The 20,934-nt window shown below is 39.7% G+C and overlaps 1 protein-coding gene across 1 annotated transcript in view; it reads right to left on the reverse strand.

Moving 5' to 3' along the window:
• The window catches only part of LOC126271423 (iroquois-class homeodomain protein IRX-6), a 776,927-nt gene that overhangs the window by 389,798 nt on the left and 366,195 nt on the right, over positions 1 to 20,934 (reverse strand). Inside the window, exon 3 of the mRNA XM_049974156.1 lies at positions 20,238 to 20,312. Within this exon, the coding sequence (XP_049830113.1) occupies positions 20,238 to 20,312 (75 nt within the window). The remainder of the gene's footprint in view (positions 1 to 20,237; positions 20,313 to 20,934) is intronic.

Below are 20,934 nucleotides of genomic sequence, written 5' to 3' on the forward strand. Positions count from 1 at the left end.
ACGTGTGTGATGTCCTTAGGTTAGTTAGCTTTAAGTAGTTCTAAGTTCTAGGGGACTAATGATCTCAGAAGTTAAGTCCCATAGTGCTCAGAGCCATTTTGTAAAGCTCTACTCGAGAACACCACTTGGCATGCAAACATGGTTTTAGCAACCTGAACATTTTCATAGTAGTATATTCTCTGATTTTCTCTGGTGAGTATTATTTGAAACTGACAAATTAAATCTGTGCGTTAGAGTGGCTGCAGGTTTCAAAAACTAGGTGACAGGGAATGACAGATTACAGGCTTGAGTCTGGACATGAAAGACATGTATGGCTTAGTCAGTCGACCGTTTCCTGCCACTGAGCGAGTTGGCGCTGGGTTAATACACTGCCTGGGCTATGTAGCATTCGACGGGACGGCCACTCAGATACATTGTTCCTAGAAATCACTCAGAGGGGCTCTTTTGGAAAGAAAACAGCCAATCTCCGTGTCCGTATTTCCTCGGTAAGAACTTGTGTCACTTAGCTGACATTGCCGTCCTGCAGAAACCGCTATAATCCTTGCTTAGGGTCAAGCTTGAATCAGACTTCCAGCTTATCTGGAAATCTCAGCTGATACGTTCTCGCTAAAATATAAAATCAGTAAATTTAAGGTAGCTCCTGCTCCAAATTAAAAGTTGTCTAATAGTGCAGAGTAAAGTGAAACCTTCCTACCTTTAATTGACTTACTGCTGTAAGCTCACGGGACCTATTATACTGCATTCTAGAGACAACTGAAGGAAGTGCAGGAACCTCGGTGCTCATCACGGCGAACACCGTCCATCATCCCAACAAGGCAGAACGGTTTCAGTTCAGAGCAAAATTGAGAGAAGACCCAACATTTCGTTCTTAGATCTATGTGATGTTTGGACCTTTATGTGAAACGTTCGACCCAGGTTCGTCTCTCCTTTAACATAAAATACCTAAAGGACGTGCACTGAAACAACCAGTCTACTTCTTACAAAAGACGTCGATATCACCCACCGCCTTGCTTGTGAATGGTGTCGTCTACGTTACTCTGATACTCAAAAATATTTTATTTAACGTGTACATTGCAAAAAAATCGATGACGAGCTGCAGGTCTTCCTGTAGGTGTAACACACATAAAGAGCTTGAAAGGAAAGCAAAAGAATCGGTGCTGTCGGTGAGCGAGGGGTACTAACTTCACTTTCACGTTATACTTCTTAATGCACTGTTCAGCAATTAACGGCAGGTTACTCCATGAATAGTGTTTCAGAAAAAATTCCGAAGTCGGATGACAATTTTAAAATCGGAAATACTGAAATTCAACTAGTGTGTAGAAACAGCCATCAACCAAGTTAAACAGATACACTGTGTTGTAGAAGTAATCGACAATAGTAACATACAGCTGATAAAAACAGCAGAACACTCCATCTTCTTCAATGATAATAACCGGTATTCAGGAGTATTACTTTATGTTAAAGTAAGGATAAATCTAGTGTGTCAGATAGAGTACAATTACGTGATACTTTTATCAATAATCATGCATTTTATTATATTTCAACGTAAAGTGTACTTGTAGTCACCATTATCAAATCACCAAGATCTTCATGATTTGTTTGATAATAAATTTGGTTAATTAGATTTGGAACAGGACTTTCTAGCTCTTTTAGACTAGTTTCCTTCAACAAATATTTAACTATGAGAATTATAAAGACAGTACATTCAAAATATGTGCAGTATTTCGGAGGTTTGAACTTAAGGCTGACTATAGACCATTAGACCCGAATCTTGACTGAGTTTAACGATACACATTCAATGATTCCACAAGTTTAACTGATGTTTTAAGTAGTGTTGAAAATACTGTATTTGCTATCTTCAGTAGGTAGTTTGGTGATTTTAAATTACGTATTTTCGTAAAAGTAGAAATAAAGATGTATTCAGTATAACGTATCATAAATGTCTATGAGTAAAGATTGAGGCAGTTAGCTACCTACTTGTGAAGAATAAACACGTTTCTGTAAACACTACTTCCTTATTGATACACTGATTCGAAATCGTTGTCATCCTGCCAGAATATCTCAGCGATTGCGTTGTCCCTCTCACGTTGTAGTAACGTCACGGCGTTCTACAAAGTCTTCCATTCAAACTATCTGATATTTTCTTGGGATTACTATAGTCATTATTTCTAGAGTATTTTATAACGACATTGTTAGCTTCAATAAGTTTTTCTTCATTGTTCTACTGATGTCGTTGCTGTTTCGGATTGTAGATGGTGAATCTTGTAAGGACACCAGAGATTTAATTCTTGAAACGTTCAGAGGGTTTAGAACTGTGAACCAGCCTTGCATTTAGAGGACAATGCTCTTTACAGCGGAACATACGATCTTTCCAACAGCAGAAAATCCGAAGAGTAAAAGAGAGGAAGGTCGTTACTTAAGCTGTTGCGAAAACTTCTTTACCGAGCAAATATTTTTGGACCCGGTCCGTTATAGGCGATACAAAATCAGTGGTGTCAGATAATAAAATCCACAAAACGTTAGTGTTGTCACATTATAATATACGTTACACCGTTTCTAAAAGAAATGTCAGGCATAGCACTCACTAACAGTACGAACAGAGGCAGTCTACTTTAAGTCCCTACTGCCGACTGGACAACTGTTTGTGTTGACTGTTGATATAGCATGAATGAGTGCAGCGTCTGGTACTTTTTATGACAGATGTAGAAAATTAAATTGAAACTTTAACGACTTCAGAACGTGCCTTCCATGTGGAGATACCGTTTTTCGCCTTTGTGAAGAATACAGTTTTCGAAGCGTGCTACAGAATTTGTTTGCTGTTACCTCATGCGAACGGTACAACATGTAAGTTCATCGCTCCCCATCAACAATCCAGACTGATTGTTTTCCGCTACAAAAGGGTTTTCCTTTGTTTCATTTTCTTACGTGCTGAAACTTTGTTTAGGATGCGTTTCTGAACACTGATATTGGACCTACTATAGTGGCTTATCTAGTTTTGGACACAATTACATGTTTTTATATTCAAATGTTTTACGAATCAATTATTTTTACTTGTCACCGCTTTCCTATTCAAACGAGTTTACGTCTAGTTGCTCTCAGTAGTTGGCCCGACACCATTCTATGTGGAGTTTACTACTTTTCACCAGAAATGGTAGTGGTTTTCTAAAATTCTTAGTACAATCAATCTCAAAACTAGAACCAGTCTCAATGGACACTGTATTTTGCTTTTCTATTCATGATTTTTCAGAGCAAAAGGTGGATGACGGAGTTTGACGCAGCTGGCAGAGACGCAATTCCAGTGTGATTGTTCGAAGCCTAGCATATGAGAACTATAATAACAGTCTGGGCCCACATGCCCATTGTGCGCCTACAGACCTTTAGGAGCCGTTACTTACGTTCCTCATGCAAAGTTAATGTTTGTTACGATCAAGAGGGTCGTAAATCAACCTTACATTGCTGTGTGCATCACAAATCCTTGTGAAAAGTAAGTACTTCCTTTCTGCGTAATACCCCATAAATTTTGCAGTCATATCGCTTTACTAATTAAATTGAGAGGTTTAAACTTTGTAGTGTACGAGTAGGCATTTTCAGCTTAGGACATATGTCCAAGTTCCTCTTATATGTAATCCGGTTTGAGAACTTAGCAGGGGGCTTATACATATTTCAATGATATGGTCCAATTGATTTCTGGGGAAGTTTAACAATGGTCACAAACAAATAATACAGTCTTATAACAATTACTACGAAATTAATGTGCATCTATTTCTCTATTTTGAGAACGAAAATGTAATACACGTTTCATGTTTCCATCTCCTATTTAGATGGTTCGAATATGATTGACGCGAAGGATGCAAAAAGAAGAAGATATTACTCCTATTTCACCGGTCGAAGACACACAGCGCGGTTAGATATTATTGGCTGTTTTGTTTCAAGGTTTTTCATTGCGTTATTGCCCTTTAATGTCTATGGTAATCAGTACACGTTTCAAACAATTGATAAGATGTAAGCGTAGGCTTCCGCGGAAGTTGTCACAGTCAGTAAAATTCTTCAGGGTTTGGGACAGCATTGTCAGCTACAAACTCAAGATGTTGTTCAGTTGTTTTCATGCTGTGTTATACAGTGAACATAAAGGGACAGAACTGTCTGCCTTGACTAAACCAGCGGACATGGTGCTCCGCGTGACAACCTTACTTTTATATATATTCCTTATTTAATTTCTAGTTAAACTGATAACTAACATTCTATGAGGGTGTACGCATTACGCTGGTCGAATACTGTTAAGCAACGGATTCCATTCAGGTAGCGACAGGGGTCTACGCTTTTCAACCTTAGTTCTGATATAATTTCAAACGAGTGGTGAAGAATACTTCCAACTGTGTGCGAAACTTTGGTTCAGCATTTCATAACATTCTAGAAATTAGGTATCTTATCGTGAAACTTCCTTTTATGTAAAAAAAATGACAGTGCTGAAAAACTCTTACGTTATTTGATATTCAAACAGCTGAGCAAAACTCAACGAACTCACACAGTTTTCTCTTTACATTTTCTGATAATCACTAAACCGACACACAATATTTTAGCACAACGCAATCTGACTTTCAATAATCCCTACAAAAGAATGGCCCTGACTAACATTAACCCATACCTTTCACAAATCACTTCCTCACAAAAATCTTCGTTGCTCGTATTACTGCAATACAGCGAGCGCCAATACTGCCAGCTAAATAAAAGATTCTAACTACTAAAGGCACTAACTACTGATAGCCATAGTTAGCAAATGAAACATGTTGATAGAGAACAAACATTGTATTCATGACATCCAATATTACAAAGTTCCTTTTTCTGGCGGACACACGTCCAGATCGTCCGCTCAAAGTAACCTCTCAAAACCACGTCCACCACTGCTGGCGGCTCACCTCCAACTGCGCAACGCTACGCGCTGTTCACATTCAGTTGCCCAACACTACGCTAGCGAATATTCCAACAATGAGTCCAACCAACCAGACTGCACACAGCGCAGTCAGCGATTTTCAGAGGGCTACGTGGCGTCACCAACATTAAAACCTAAACATCCAACTTACAATAGTACAGCGTCAAAATTCAAACATTACTCACTTTCTGCAACCCAGGCAAAATGAGCAAATGAGCAAAATTATGTGTGGTGTAGGGTGAGCCTCAGACTGCTTATAAAAACACCATCTGTTCGTGGGAGGATCCTTAGAAAACCCCAAAAATCATGATTTCTGTGCACCAATGGTACCAGTGGAACGAATGACCCACTTTTATGATATCAGTTCAAGGAAAATCTTCGAAATTTTTAAAATACGTTCTTAAGGAAATGTTCTCGGGGAATTTCGAAACTTCTTTAGATATCATTCGTCATCAACATCCATAGGTTCAAAATTACCGTATTAATGCAAGTAAAATATACGCGTAGTATCCATTCTGGATATTACGGAATACGGACTGAGGGTAAATCGAAGAAAGACGAAAGTAATGAGAAATACCAGAAATAAGAATACCGAGAACCTTAACATCAGAACTGGTGGTTACGAAGTAGATGAAGTTAAGGAATTCTACTCCTAGGCTGCAAAATAACCCATGACGGACGGAGCGAGGAGGACATAAAAAGCGGACTAGCATTGGCGAAAAGAGCATTTCTGGACAAGAAAAGTCTACTAGCATCAAACATATTTCTTAATGAGAGGAAGACATTTCTGAGGACGTACGTTTGGGGCACAGCATAAGGGCTGAGGAAAAAGCGGAACAGAAGAGAATCGAAGCATTTGAGACAAGGTGCTACAGAAGAATGTTGAAAATTAGGTGGACTGATAAGACATGAGGAGTTTATCTACAGAATAGGCGAGGAAAAGAATGTTTAGAAAATACTCACATGAAGTAGGGACAGGACGATAGGACATGTGGTAAGACATGGAAGAACCTCCATTCTACTATAGTGAGCTGTGGAGGGTAAAAACGGTAGCGGAAGACAGAGATTAGGATACATCCAGCAAATAATTGAAGACGAAGGTTGCAAGTGCTTTTCTGGGATGAAAATGTTCGCACAGTAGAGGAATTCGTGAAGGGTCGCATTAAACAAGTCAAAAGGCTGATGACTCAAAAAAGAAAAAAAAAACATAAATAAATACTCAGGCGCAAATGTAGTTTCAACTGACGGGGTGAATACATGAAATGGTTCTAGAGTCATCACCGAGCGAGGTGGTGCGTGGTCAGCACAATGGACTCGGATTCGGGAGAACGACAGTTCAATCCCGGGTCCGCCCATCCTCATTTTGGGTTTTCCGTGATTTCCGTAAATAGCCTCAGGCAGATGCCGGGATGGTTCCTATGAACGGGCATGGCTGACTCTCTTTCCCATCCTTCCCTAACCTGATGAGACCGATGACCTCGCAGTTTGGTCTCCTCACCTCAAATGAACCTAACCATCTAGAGTCACAGCGTGGTTTCTGAGGTCACCAAGCTATGCTTTCAGTCGCCTTTTTTTCACCATTAAAACTTTAAGACGCGCTGTCTCTGTAAAATGAACACTTTAAGCCTATACGGGCTGTCTTGACCTGGAAATTCTTCGATGGTGCCACATGGCGTTGTAAGCATCTTACAAAGAAATATTTTGTCACACAAAATTATTTCTGCTTGCAGATCAAACACCGCATTTTTTGCTATACTGTAGGTATGTCCTTAAAATTATGTGCATTTTTATTTAAAGTAATGTAAAGTGAATGTGCTATGCACGGAAGAAGATTTTGTATTAAACTTATATTATGCGTACTTATTTGTTGTTTACATATATCAAGATATGTATGTTTGTAGAAGTATATAAATCAACTGTTAAAATTCTACTGACCTACAAAATTCATTTTATATAACTACTACACCTTGATATAACAAAGAAAAGAGGAAACCAGCTGAAAAAATGCTCCTGTCAGATCACAAAAAGGTGATTATGCCCCTCGTTAAAGAATTTGATAGAAAAATGGGGAACCAGGTGCCTCAACATTCGTTTTGCCTACCTCACCAAAAATTTAGGCTTGTGATTACATTCACGCTTTTTCTGTCGAAAGAGAGTACCAGACAGACAGTGACAGTAGCAGAGAGGGGAGACAACACCAGTGGGACAGAAAGAGAGAGGACATACCGATAGTGGGAGAGAAAGTGGCAGTGAAAGAATATAGCAGTGGGCGAAAAGGGGGAGCAAACAGTGCAAATGGCATAGGTTCGAGAAGGGGTGGGGGAGGGGAGGATGGGCAGTGCTTTTGTACAGCCACGTTCACAACAGGTTAGGGAGATATAGAGTGCGTTAAATTACTATGTCGCCCAACTTCGTGATGTCACGTAACATCCACAGTTACCAAATTACAGCAACTGGAAAATTTATAAATTTGTCCGTTATAAGGCTAAGGACATCGACAATGTCCCATTCACAAGACTACTTAGATACCATTATTATCTTCCTTGAGGTAGGGTCTTGGGTATGGCGTATGCGTTTACTCCTCTCCCCAGCAAGAAAAAATTTGCACACAATCCTCCATCTCCTACACTCGTGTCTTAAAGTTTCGCGATCTAGAGATCAAAACCTTGAGCAAGTCATCCCTAACGACACATGTAGAGAGGAGGCAGTTGTGGCTGAAGAGAACGACAGGAGACCGAGAAGAAAGAGACAGTGGCAGAGAGAGAGAGAAAGAGAATGGGATAAAGACAATGGCGGTGGAACAAAGAGGCGGTCAAAGTGACAGAGAAGGAGACAGTTGTAAGGAAGAACGGTAGAAAGAGGTGAAGACAATGACTGTGGGAGACACAGACGGGGGAAAGTGTCAATGAGAGAAAAAAGGAGACAGTGGCAGAGAGTTGAGTACAGACAGTGGCACTGATAGGAAGATGCTGAGTATGAAGGGTTCACTACAGAGAGAGACAGGGTAAGTGGATTTAGAATGTTTCGTTTTAAAAGAGTGCTACTACGTTCGCATGCCAAAATATTTGGTGAGGAAGGCAGAATGAGGATTGAGGGACCTGGTTCTCACTTTTCTGGTAGAATCTTTTAAACAGGAACTTGTTCACCTTGTTTGTGCTCCGACAGGAGCATTTTTCATTTGCTATTACTATCCCACAGAGAGGCAGCGGGGATTGAAAAAAGAATTACATTTCTTTTCCCTATCACTATCGCCTTTTACTTACAAACTGGTTACCAACATCTTTAGACAAAAACCGTTAGAAGACCCGTAACAAATCATTATTTCCGCAGAAGCTACACAGAGAAGTAGTAGGGGTAGTTCCTAATGGATGTGTTCATGCCTTTATACATGTAAATGTAGAAATCTGTGATTTTTGTAAATTAGTAGAGCTGAAAGAACATTTCTTGCTTCGAACTGTGATAAGATTTGTGTAGAACAAAAGATACTGGATTTACACAATTTAACTCAAAGTAATGCTGCATTCTGTGATACTTCCCTTGCAACTTGTTGCGTTCAGTACGTCATTCCTGTTTTCATTCCTACCATACCTACTAATCGTAATTATGCCACTTGAAATTATTAACGTGGAGACTGTGTGAATGTATTTTTGCTTATGACTAATCAAAAAGAAACTGCAAAGCGAAATTACCTTGTTTCATTACTAAAACTTAATCTGTATCGACAACGAAAAGGCATTCAGAACAGATGAATACCTTTGTATGTAACTGATTAGAAGTAATACTGGTACCAGACCAGGGAGAAACTCTTCGCTGACTGCCTGAAGCTTCAGGCGAATGACGATTTGCAGGGACATTGCGATTATCGTCGAGATCTCGGAACAGCAGATCGTTCAGCTACGGAGACAAACGACTTGTATATTGAAACTTCTGTAAACACTCTGCAGATAAAATACAAATAAAACTATAATATGCGAGGGGAATTAGCCTACTACACATGGCTCAATAATAATCTATTGCCTTATAATTGAGATCAATAACTATTACATGGAATCGTATGTCTTTACTAACACAAAAGTGCTGTAAAGTACTTCTACAAACACTACAATACCAGACACATCATGTGAATCACACTATAACGATTCGCTAAAGGTTTACTTTCTCTCCTTCGGTAACAACTTGAGACATAACCTTCCACAGCATAGCATTCCTCAGTTTCTGATTGTGGCGTAAGAGTTGTGTATTCATTGGTATCAGTGGAAAGACTACTGTTGTCGCTCTTCCTTAACGGATTATACTGGCGTAAGAATTTCCAGAACCTGCAGATGGGACTCTTCAACCTGTATGTACCCTTCCTATAGCCAAGTCTGAAGATGAATCGTCTCAGAATGCAGATGGGATGAGTCATCGCCATTGGGTTAAGCTTCCAGAAGCCGTAACAGAGAGTTCTTAACCTATAAAGAAATGTTTCAGCCTAATGGCAACAGACCGGAATTACGTAATATTGATTAAATCACGCTATTATTACCAAGATGGACAGCATCCTCGACCCATCATCCACATTAAGATTTTCCGTGATCTTTCAAAATAACTTTCAGGCAAGGGCAGCTTCTTTGGGGAAGGTGACGTGCGTTACGGTCTTCCACGTTTCTCCGACTTAACCATTAATGTAATGACCTGACTTTGAAAGCTATGTGCCAGAAATAACCGCTGGAAAAACAATACAGTTTAGTTGTTGTTGTTGTTGTTTAGAGTACAGAAGCGTATAATAAGAGTAATGAGAAGTGTAAATCCAAGAACATAATGTCGAAACCTATTTAAAGAATTGGGCATATTAACCACAGCTTCTCAGTATATTTATTCCTTAATGAAGTTTGCTGTAAATAATACATTTCTTTTTCCAACTAACTGCTTAGTACACAGTATCAATACTACGAATAAGAACAATATACATAAAGATTTAAAATCACTTACTCTTGCCCAGAAGGGTGTCCAGTATTCAGCAACGCATATTTTCAATAAGTTACCAGCAATCATTAAGAGTTTAGTTTCAGACAAGGCACAATTTAAACATAATTTAAAAGATTTTTTGGTGCCCAACACCTTCTATTCCATCCATGAGTTTCTCAACAAGTGCAGTAGACCATTTTAATGAAAATGTATTATACTTTAATTTTTTACAATACTTGGTTGTAACACCCAAGTAACTACCTATGGTGTGAATAGTAGATGTATGGAAAGCAGATGTCTTAAGTCTGTAAATAGTGGAAGTTTAATTTTAAAGCTTGTACATAATCTGACTGTTGTTAACTGAGGATCACTGAAATGAATAATTTACTTTAATTTTTGACGCTACTTGGTTGTAATAGCCAGGAAACTAGTAAATGTCTGAATCATGGATTTAATTAAAGCACAAGTAAGTATTAAACCTGTAAATATTAGAAGTTTAAGTTTAATTGATGAGGATCATTAAAGTTAATGAAACTCAAGTTTTTCTAACTACAATGTTCTAATGTGTTTATCTGACATGTTCCACACCCAGGAGAATTACCTTCTTTATGGGTCCACGGAATGAATAATTAATCTAATCTAACCTAATCTATACATCTTAGACAGAAACTGTGCGTGTTGTTTGCTGACTTGTTTGTATGTCTCTTAAGGATTCTATAGCAAAATCTGAATAATTAAATATTCACCCATACATTTCAGTAACAGTAAAACACCTTCTTGCTGTAAATATAATGGTAAATTATCAGCACTAGGAAAGTAAAATGGAACATGGTAATAACCTATGTACTGTCTTTCAATGAGACATTGATATATAGTCTGTAAAACAGCATTTTTACTGAACTCGTGGAATGAAGAGTTACAGTTATGAGAATGTTCTTCTAATGGGTTTTTTCTGTGAATAAACTCAAATAAGAATATTTTTATTTATTTGAGTTATGCTGTTAAAAATATGTAGTAAATAAAAATTAACACGACAGCGAAACGACATTGTCTAAAATTCGGAAGAGATGTCATGAAAATAATGGCCATTTGTCACGTATTAGTATCAATGAAAAATTCTGTGTCGTCGCTGCAGGGGTAAAACTAATATAAAAACCGTACGTCGTTTCCATCCAGTCAATGGGAGTTAGAACAAAATTATTGCTTCTCATAAGCCTCCGTGTTGTGTTCCGCAGAGAACTTTCACACATGGGAACATTGATCAGTCGGCCAGGTTGGTTGAGACATAGTCTAAACTTCCTATCAGGTACATCTGCTTTGACGTACTGTAAACCCTATCCAAACGACCTTTTCTTTCTACAGAAGAACGTATATATATACCCCATTTCCTCACAGTTAACATTCAAATCCTAATGTTTCAATCTAGTAAGCGTTCCAGTTCGTTAAATTACATTCTTCACTTTCCTGCTTACGACTTAGATAAGAGAGAGAACATGTGTGATGCGATAATTATTCGGTACTGGCTTTCAGAGCACGTGGAACCCTTTCGGTTGCAACTGCTGAGGATTCTTTGTATCATTTTCAATTGTAGCAGAAGAAATCGATTTGTACAAATGTTATTTTAACTTTCTTGGTACTGTGAAGAAGACACAGTCTCTCTCTTATTTATTAAGACTTTTTTTGTGATCACCCCACTCACAATTTCCGTCAGTTTTTAACTACACCAGCAGCTGCAAATCCCTCTTCCACTGCTGATTTTCTGTGATCTCTGGATTACTAGAGCTTCTTGAACATCACTCTGAAAACAATTACGTCGACCGCTAAACATACTCGCTATCAAAATCTTCTGTGTGTTGTTACGTTTCTCAGAAATTCAACTAGTTTTGCACCACTATAGCATACCTTGATATTACTTCACAGCTTGACAACTTATTTTTCAGAACTTGCTACGTTGTGATGTCCCAGGAACGGAAGTTGTACGTGTACGTCTCGTTGGTAGCAACGTTGCTCAAAACGGAGTTCAATGAGAGCAAGGCTGAGAAAAAGGGAAGTAAATGCCCGCTGCTTTATTGTGGGAAACATTGCGACACTTGCCTCAGGTTTCGAGAAACAATGAAACAGTTGTAAGAGAGTGGAAGCGAGGGGCGAAGACCAGTCAGCGTCCTGAGGTCTGCTGTCGAGAATGTTCTGCTATTCGCTTATTTCGATACGTATTGCGTAAGAGAATATTTGATTTACAGAACAGTGGCATTTAAAGTAATCACGTACTAGACAAAGATTTGGAAGGAACTAGACTGTACCGTTGTTTAAGAAATCATCCCGACCACAAATGACTGAGGCAAACCATGGAAAACCAACAATCAAGATGAATGGCCTGAATTCCGCCTTTCCCGAATGAGGTTTTAACGTCTTGATCATTACACTACATCGCGGTGTCGACACTGGGAAATGACGAGTGAAATAAAATGTTACATGTTCTTATTTATTATTGTGTAAGAGTACTGAATAGCAAAACCAGTCCACAAGTAGGTTCTGAAAAAATTTCTCAGTTGATCCACAGAAATGAAACTACGATACTCCAAAAGAAATACAAGCTATTAGGCTTAGCATTTGAGCTGGAAGAAATACAGAATACGGGAATAAATCCAGATATTTTTATATCTGGTATCTTAATATACACACACTTCACTGTGAGTATTGTTTTTTCTTTGTGTCTATCTTCCCGCAAAAACAACACAAACCTGACGACCTGATGTTTCCTACAAGGTCTAACTGTGTCAATAAGCAGACTACCTACACCTGTCCGTTACTCAATGTTTTGCGCCTGTGTGTCCACACGTCAACACATCACCTGCTACCTAGGGGAAAATAAGCATTAATGTTTGCTCTTGCTGCATGTACTGTAGACTCTAACCAACCTAAAAACAAATGACTTGTAATGACTATGATTATTAATCTGCAGATGACGTAAATACTGATGAAACGTGGTCCAGTGCACCATACTCAGTCACCAATACCAATATCTCCACTTATATCTATTACACTTTATACAAATTTTCAAAGCTTCACCTTCCAGTGCTTTTGATGAGAAATCACAACGTAATCGATGACTATCCTGATGCCACTAATGGGCTCTGTGAAGTTAAATGAGACGCTGTTTACGTGACACAAACTGATTTGCAGAGTCACTGGTGGTGACCGTGGTCAGAAAAAGGCGCTATGTTCGGAAGAAAACATCTTATAATGAAAACGATTTCAGTGGCGTAGCTATATAATTTTCGGACGTCAATTCTCCCTTCTTCATTCATCTGCGATGCATCGCGTTCGCAGCGAGTTACAACCAACGGGTCCGGCTCTGTCGTTTATTTCTTGAAAGAGCAAAGAGGTCAGTGGAAATTATCTATCAATCAGTAGACTATGTAATTGGTTTTTAGTGATACCTAACACTCAGTTCTGATCACCAGTTGCTACATTTACGTTCTTAGTAACCAAATTAACAGCAAAGAGATATGCTTCTTTGAAAGATATTGCGAGCGTGGGGTGACAAAACTAGAGTCGTATTCCTTCAAGAGGGTGGAGGTGTAAGTTTTTTCCACTAAATAATTTCATATAATTCAGGAGTTTCTTTCTGCTCTGTACGATACACTGATTATAAGGTGGCCCTTAAGAATTAAATATTCACAAAAGAAATGTTCTTCCATTCACTCTGAGGCAAAGTTCCTGCGTTATCTGTTGAGTATGCAGCTGATCTACATTCCCCCTACTTTTATGACTCCCTGTTGCCAAGTCATAGCACATTCTCTTTTGTTCCTATCTTATGTGATAAACGTTTCTGCAGCATCCACTAAAGATCTGTAGTTCTTATCTATGTCAAGTGTAATCGATTCGAAATTCTGTTAATCAATTAGTGATAATGATAATTCGCTTGCTACTGTCGCAACATATCCACGGAGGTTGAACACTGTTTACCTCAGTTCCCCAAGGAACTGTTTGGAACGAATGAGGTAAAAGGTAGAGTGAACTAAAAAATATAAGAGAGATACCGATTTCACAGTTTTTTTCCTCATATTCTCACAATATAGCCGTGAAAGCATGGAGTGCTTTAAACTGCTATGTTGGCCATCTGTGTGATGTCACTTAACGTCCATAATTACCAATTATAATAACAACGGAGACATATAGAAATTATTTGATCTTGTCTTTTAATTATCGTAAGGATTAAGAGATCGAAAGGAGATATTCATAGCGAACATTTTCTGTAATGTCCTTTTCACAACACTAGCGAAATATCGTTGCTTTCTTCCTTATGGTAGATTCTTGGGGGTGACGTAACCATTTTCTGCTTCTTTTCTTCCACTTCATTGTGTTTTATGGTATAGGATTTCTTTCTTTCCTACTTCCGATTATACAGTAAGTGGATTTTTCCGACCTAGAGTCTTTCCCGATTTGGCATTTACATCTGAAGGTAATACAATTTGTTTTTTGTCCCTTAGTAGATCACATCCAGCATCAATCTTTCTGAACCCTTTTCTCCTGCTTAGCTTTTCTTTTCAAATGATGTTTATCTACTATACTTTTCCCATTTTCCTCGCAGTGCATGACGACACATTCTAGACACTTATAAGCTCATGTTCTCTGGAGGTAAGATCAGTTTATAACTAAGCGAAGGACATTGTCTAGAGATGTCTTTCAAATGAACGGAAGCTCTAAAACTAAGTATACACACAGTTACTTCTATGATTCTGACTAATGTATTAACTGAATATGACTATCGATTACACTGTCGAGTCACTTAGCATCACCACTTGCTAGCACTCAGTGAGTGACCTCCGTTTCAGGTATACGATAGAAAGGATTCTAATAGCTCTCTGTTGAATTTTGAGAGATTTTGTTTGCAATGACTCGGGCAGCATTGAAGGGCGAGAGTCGTAGGACCCACGTTGTGAACGAGATCGTCGAAGTGGACCCGCAGATATTCAACTAAGATCCGAGAAACCTGCGATTGCGGGAATTTCTTTGAAGTTTTAATTTTACTCTTTTGGCCGGCGATTTCGGACCTCCAGCGTTATCTCGCTGGAAAGCAATATCTTGCTAGAATATTCCGTTATTTTTTCTGGGGAAGATATTTATTGGCAAAATTCATACTCCTGGACGGATTCTTAGTCAAATCAAGCAAGACTTCATTGTGCATGGGTTAATGGTGTTAGAGAACACCATCTTTCTAGCGATGGCTGCAGAGTGGTTGCTCACCTGTGTTTATTTCGCTACGCGTTGCAGTCCTACCATAATATGAAACACGAAACGTGCTTCGCTGGAGAAAACTGCTTGCCACCAATCAGCAGCAGTTCTTTTCCTACGTTAGAGGCAAAATTTGTCATTTAAGTGAATACACTTTAGTTTATATGGATGCAGATATCACCTTCTGCTTTGAAGCCTCACAAGCCACAGGGTTAGCTGATTGTGGCAGATGTGGATGCCGCTCATTTATTGGAGCGAAGAGTTTTCGAACTGTAGAACGTACGCTGGATTACTCCCATCGTGGCAGCACGGTTTCCTCTCGGAAGAAAACTAAAGATTAGAATTGAATATCCAGTTGTCAACGGATAGGTGGAGTACGAAGCAGGAGTTCTTCAAATACAGGGCAACAAACACACGCCCAGGCATTCAACTCAAATGTTTTACCGAAACCTAACTCTGTGTTTATCTCGGACAGCAGCAACACCTGGTGTCCTGCACTTTCCACAACCATCACTCTAAACAGCCTATTGCGGAGGAACTTACATTGTATTGTTAGAACATAAACAACACATGACACATGATATGCAACACATAAATTATAACGAAAATAAAGGCGAGACAATATCTGTCCAGCGACACACATACCACGGAAACCACCGCACGGCGCGTGGCGGAAGGTACCCTGTCCCATTACTTGTCATTTCCTTTCCTGTCCCACTCGCAAACTGAGTGAGGGAAAAATGACCATATATTTGCCTCCGTATGAACCCTAATATCTCGTAACTTATCTTCGTATCCGCGTTAGAATTGTTCTCCAGTCAGCTTCAAACACTTGCTACCTAAATTTTGCTCAATAGTGTCTCTCGGGAAAAAAACGTCGCCTTCCCTCCAGGAATTCCAATTTCCGTTCCCCAAGCATCTCCGTAATAATCGTATGCTGTTCGAACCTGCCTGTAACAAATGTAGCAGTCCGCGTCTGCACTTCTTCGATGGCATCCTTTAATCCGACCTGTTGCAGATCCCGAACACTTAAAAACAAGCCTCATTAGCATCCTACATAAGGTCAGATGAGCCACACTTCCTCAAAGTTCTCCCAATAAACTGAAGTAGACGACTGGCCTTCCCCACCACAATCTCAACTCTTTCGGTACCTACACTAGCACAATGCTAAAGATGAAACTTCCTGCTAGATTAAAATCGTGTGCCAGTCTTGGACTCACATATTCTCGGAACTTTACATATTGGGGACAGGATGGGAAGTGCAGACAACTGATTTTTCCGTTAACCTGTCATTCGCGAAAACATATTGTGCCTATGTTGATATGAATATGAAACAAAGACGCACTGGAATAAACACAAACAGCGCAAATGTTTTGTATCACACGTCTTTTTTTTGTCATCAGTCTACTGACTGGTTTGATGCGGCCCGCCACGAATTCCTTTCCTGTGCTAACCTCTTCATCTCAGAGTAGCACTTGCAACCTACGTCCTCAATTATTTGCTTGACGTATTCCAATCTCTGTCTTCCTCTACAGTTTTTGCCCTCTACAGCTCCCTCTAGTACCATGGAAGTCATTCCCTCATGTCTTAGCAGATGTCCTATCATCCTGTCCCTTCTCCTTATCAGTGTTTTCCACATATTCCTTTGCTCTCCGATTCTGCGTAGAACCTCCGCATTCCTTACCTTATCAGTCCACCTATGTCACGTCTTACAAATAAAACAAAGAACTAACTTCGTAATCTACTTTGACAGTAAGCTCGGAAGCCACTAACCTTCGACAATATATTTGCATGATATTCTTCTTCATGTTCTGAATACTTCATAGGAGTAAGCAGCGAGAAAAGTTCCGCACTGGATGGCTCTCTTTCAGCGAAATCGTTGTATCTAACCTTTTCCTCGCTTTCGCAAATTTATTTGTCATAGATGACAGTGGGAAGTACTTCATTGCCCGTCATCACTTAACAGACAGAGTTATCATCATCATATTCGAGCCAAATATATCCCTGTCTGTATTATTCTAGTCCTGATTATTCTTCTATTAGCTCATAAATTGGCTGTTTGGTGCTTGGCTATACACCTTCGGTGTACCCATGTTTCGGTTGATTGGTGTTGGGATGATCGTGTCCCAGGCGGAATGGTCAATATTCAGGAATGTAACAGAAAGCTCATTTGAAGCAAAAAAACTTCATATGGACATCCGGCCTATTCTGAATAATTTCCAAGATGGAACACATTTAATATATACTTATTTTGGGACTACTGGCGCCCACGTATGTGTCACCCACGCAACCTGTTCGACGTTTTATTCTGATACAAAGTGCTTCGTTGCTTTGAACCTCTTTCTTCGAGATGTCTTTCTGCCACTAAACTAGCACACCGAACGGGCAGTTGTCCATGGTGTGTGCCGGCCGGTGTGGCCGAGCGGTTCTAGGCGCTTCAGTCTAGAACCGCGCGACCGCTACGGTCGCAGGTTCGAATCCTGCCTCGGGCATGGATGTCCTTAGGTTAGTTAGTTTTAAGTAGTTCTAAGTTGTAGGGGACTGAAGACCTTTGATGTTAAGTTCCATAGTGCTCAGAGCCATTTGTCCATGGTGTGTAAGGAGAGAAGTAATGCGAGAGATTGGGAGTACGAGTATATCAGACGGAAGTTTCCGTTTAGTGTGAAAGTACATTCGCTGGCTAAAATAACACAATATACACTAATGAGAAATATCCCGATACGGTGTATACTTACGGCCTCTGCGATGGCACTGCTACAGATTCAGTTTTCAGACACGTCGAATTCATTATCATAGAGTATTTACCGTGTTTTCAGCGCACTGCGTAAATCAGGTATTCTCCCGAGTTACAATTTATCGTCTGAACATGTACAGGGACAGCAACACGTTGTTGAAATGGTGCACCGTCGTCATACAACCAGCACATGGTGACTTTCTACACATATAAGTATATCGCGAACATTACATGCGGGAAACTTGTATCCATTAGAATTACAGCGTGTTCACAACCTTCACGTTGGAGACAGTGCGCACGACGTGAATGCTGTCACTGGTTAAATAACAATCGTCATTTGCTTTCATTAACACTGTTCACCACTGAAGCCACGTTTACAAGGAATGAAATAAACAACTCACATAATGGTACCAAGACAATCCACACGGTACAGTGGAAACTAGTCTCCAAGTTAGTTTAAGGACTGCAATGTATTTCTAGCGTGTAGGAGCTCCTCCACATTTTACCGGATATGTGACGGAAAATCTCAACCGCACTTAAAATTTACTGACCAGCAAGTTCGTCAGACCTTACGACACTGGTTTTTTGTTTATGGTAACGGATGAAGTCTGAGGTATGCCAACGAAAGATAAATACACGAGATGAACTGCTTGGTCGCATCATGGATGCTCTGCTTTCATTAGGGAACGAGAAAACACTCAGACAAATAATGCAATATTTTGTCCCAAGAGAGCACAAATGCACTGACGATGACGGAGAAATGTTCGAACATTTATTGTGAACTGTACAACAGCTGTAATGCGACGCTTAAGATAATGTTTAGAGGTGAAAGTATTAAAAAATACTTATCTTTCAACTCGTTGTAAAATGCGTAGAGTAATTCTGTTAACTGTTGCACATGTGCACGTGTGTGAACCTGACAGTGTATTGAATAATATAGAAAACAAGTAACAATGTACGTTAAATATTTTCTGTCTCAGAAACTATTCGCGATACGGTACATGCCTATTTGAAGTTTCTTGCTTCAGATGTTCGTTCCTCTCACATCCGAGTGTACTGACCATTTCTTCTCGGACTGCGTATAAATCCTTGTAACCTTACGTATCGCTCATCATCTGTGCCTTCTTCAGTTTGGCTTCTTTGTCATTAATATCGAATTATGAGGGGTCTTAAAAAAATCAAGTTACACATTAGAATGGATTAACCATTCAGTTCCTCGACCATGGAAACCACTGCGTGAATGTTCTCATCACTGGAAAATCTGAGATGCCCGAAAATAATTTCCTTGACTGCCTAAACATTTTCGTCTGTGGCCTTTCTTTCCTTTCGTCACCACCCACGTCTGTGCAGCCTTGGTCAAATTGTTGGCGCCATTTTGCCACGGCTGGGTGTGACAATGCATCTGGTCAGTATACCGACAGAATTTTACGGCAAACCTGTGTGCGTTGTGAACGTTTGGCCCATAAGAATAGCACAGTCACGCGTACTTCCATTCTGAGTTACGTCCGCAGCTGCCGCGCCACCTGAATAGCACGTCGTGATGCATTTGTTATGCTTAGCGCAACACAGTTGTGCCTGCAGGAAACTTGACGGCACTCTCTTAGTGCAATGGTCTTAACGATGGACGACATGTGTAGTTTGCTTTTTGAAATTCCTTCGTACGTTGAGATTATCTGGTACTGAAGTGCAACATCGAGAGCAAAACAACGTTTTCCATTTGTAAAAACTTAATAGATAACTAAATAAGTACTTCAGCCTTGAAAATACTTCCTCCTCTTATCTAAAAGGATAAAGAAACAGGAACAAATACTTCCTGATCAATAAAAGTTAAACTACTCTTATTCTCACAAACAGGAAGCTGTTGTGATAATTAAAACACTCTCGGCACAGCATCACAGCTACACTTTCCTCTCTTCTACTTTCTAAGCTTCCCTATATGTACTGCATTGCTTGGTTCCAGATTCAGGTCTGCCAGGAATTTTCAAAATAGCATACTGTCGGAAGCAGAATGAAGGCATCATATTTCGGAATTTTAAAGATATTTCCTCGTCAAAATGAACTAACTTTGCAGTCAAGGAGGGTAAAAACGTTATCGCAGCTTTGCAGAGTGCTTACATCAGCCATAGAGTCTGTATCTACATCTACATAAACACTTCACCGGCCTCTACACAGTGCACGCTGGAGGATCGTCCTACAATATAAATGACTTCTTTTCTATTTGATTTGTTTTCTTTTCTCATGATTTTTAGTGGCGGCATAATGATGGCAAAGTCTTCTTGTAATACAGCTCCTATAAATTTGCCCAACTGGATATTGCGGAAACTATGTCCACTTTCTTCAAAGGGTTCCAATTTAAGTTCTCTTAGCATTTGTGCGGGCAATACCGACCTGTTCTTGGCCGCAACTAGGGTGGGGCAACCGCAGCAACGGCCCGAACCCCTGAGGATGAAGGGCGCCTGGCGCCTGAAAAAAAAAGGAACGAAAAAAATTTTGGAAATCGTTCCGAAGTAGACATACGAATAATTTAGCTGCTTCAATCCTGCCTACAGTAATACTCAAACATCATTTAACTGAGTCTATAGAACGGAAAGAACTAGACATGAATGAATCAACATTCATTCCGTCTAATCCGAGGTTGTGCTCCATCTCCAGTCTTCTGTTTTCCCTTTGTGACAGAATTGGGAACCACAAAGTTATTTTCGAAATACAGACTGGAAACGTCTACACAATACATTTGACGTGAATGAAAAATATATTTTGTAACATAGTACAGGATAAATAGTTGTCCTCGGTCCTTCTGAATACCGGGCTATAATTATAATGGGAATACTATTGAGGATGAGAATCTAGGGACTTGGATGATTACGGGGTTAAATCAGATTATGTACTGTATACAATATCATCATAACATCAAAAGTCTGTACTTTCAAATAGGGGAGAAAAAATTATCGTTTAACGTTCCTTCGGCGGAGCACAAGCTCGGATTGGGGAAGGATAGGAAGAAAATCAGCGTTCTGGCATTACCCCCAAGCGATTTAGGGAAATAAGGAGAAAACTAAATGTAGATGGTCGGGTGGGCATTAGA

The sequence above is a fragment of the Schistocerca gregaria genome, chromosome 1 (genome assembly GCF_023897955.1).
Source record: "Schistocerca gregaria isolate iqSchGreg1 chromosome 1, iqSchGreg1.2, whole genome shotgun sequence".
Lineage (NCBI taxonomy): Eukaryota > Metazoa > Arthropoda > Insecta > Orthoptera > Acrididae > Schistocerca > Schistocerca gregaria.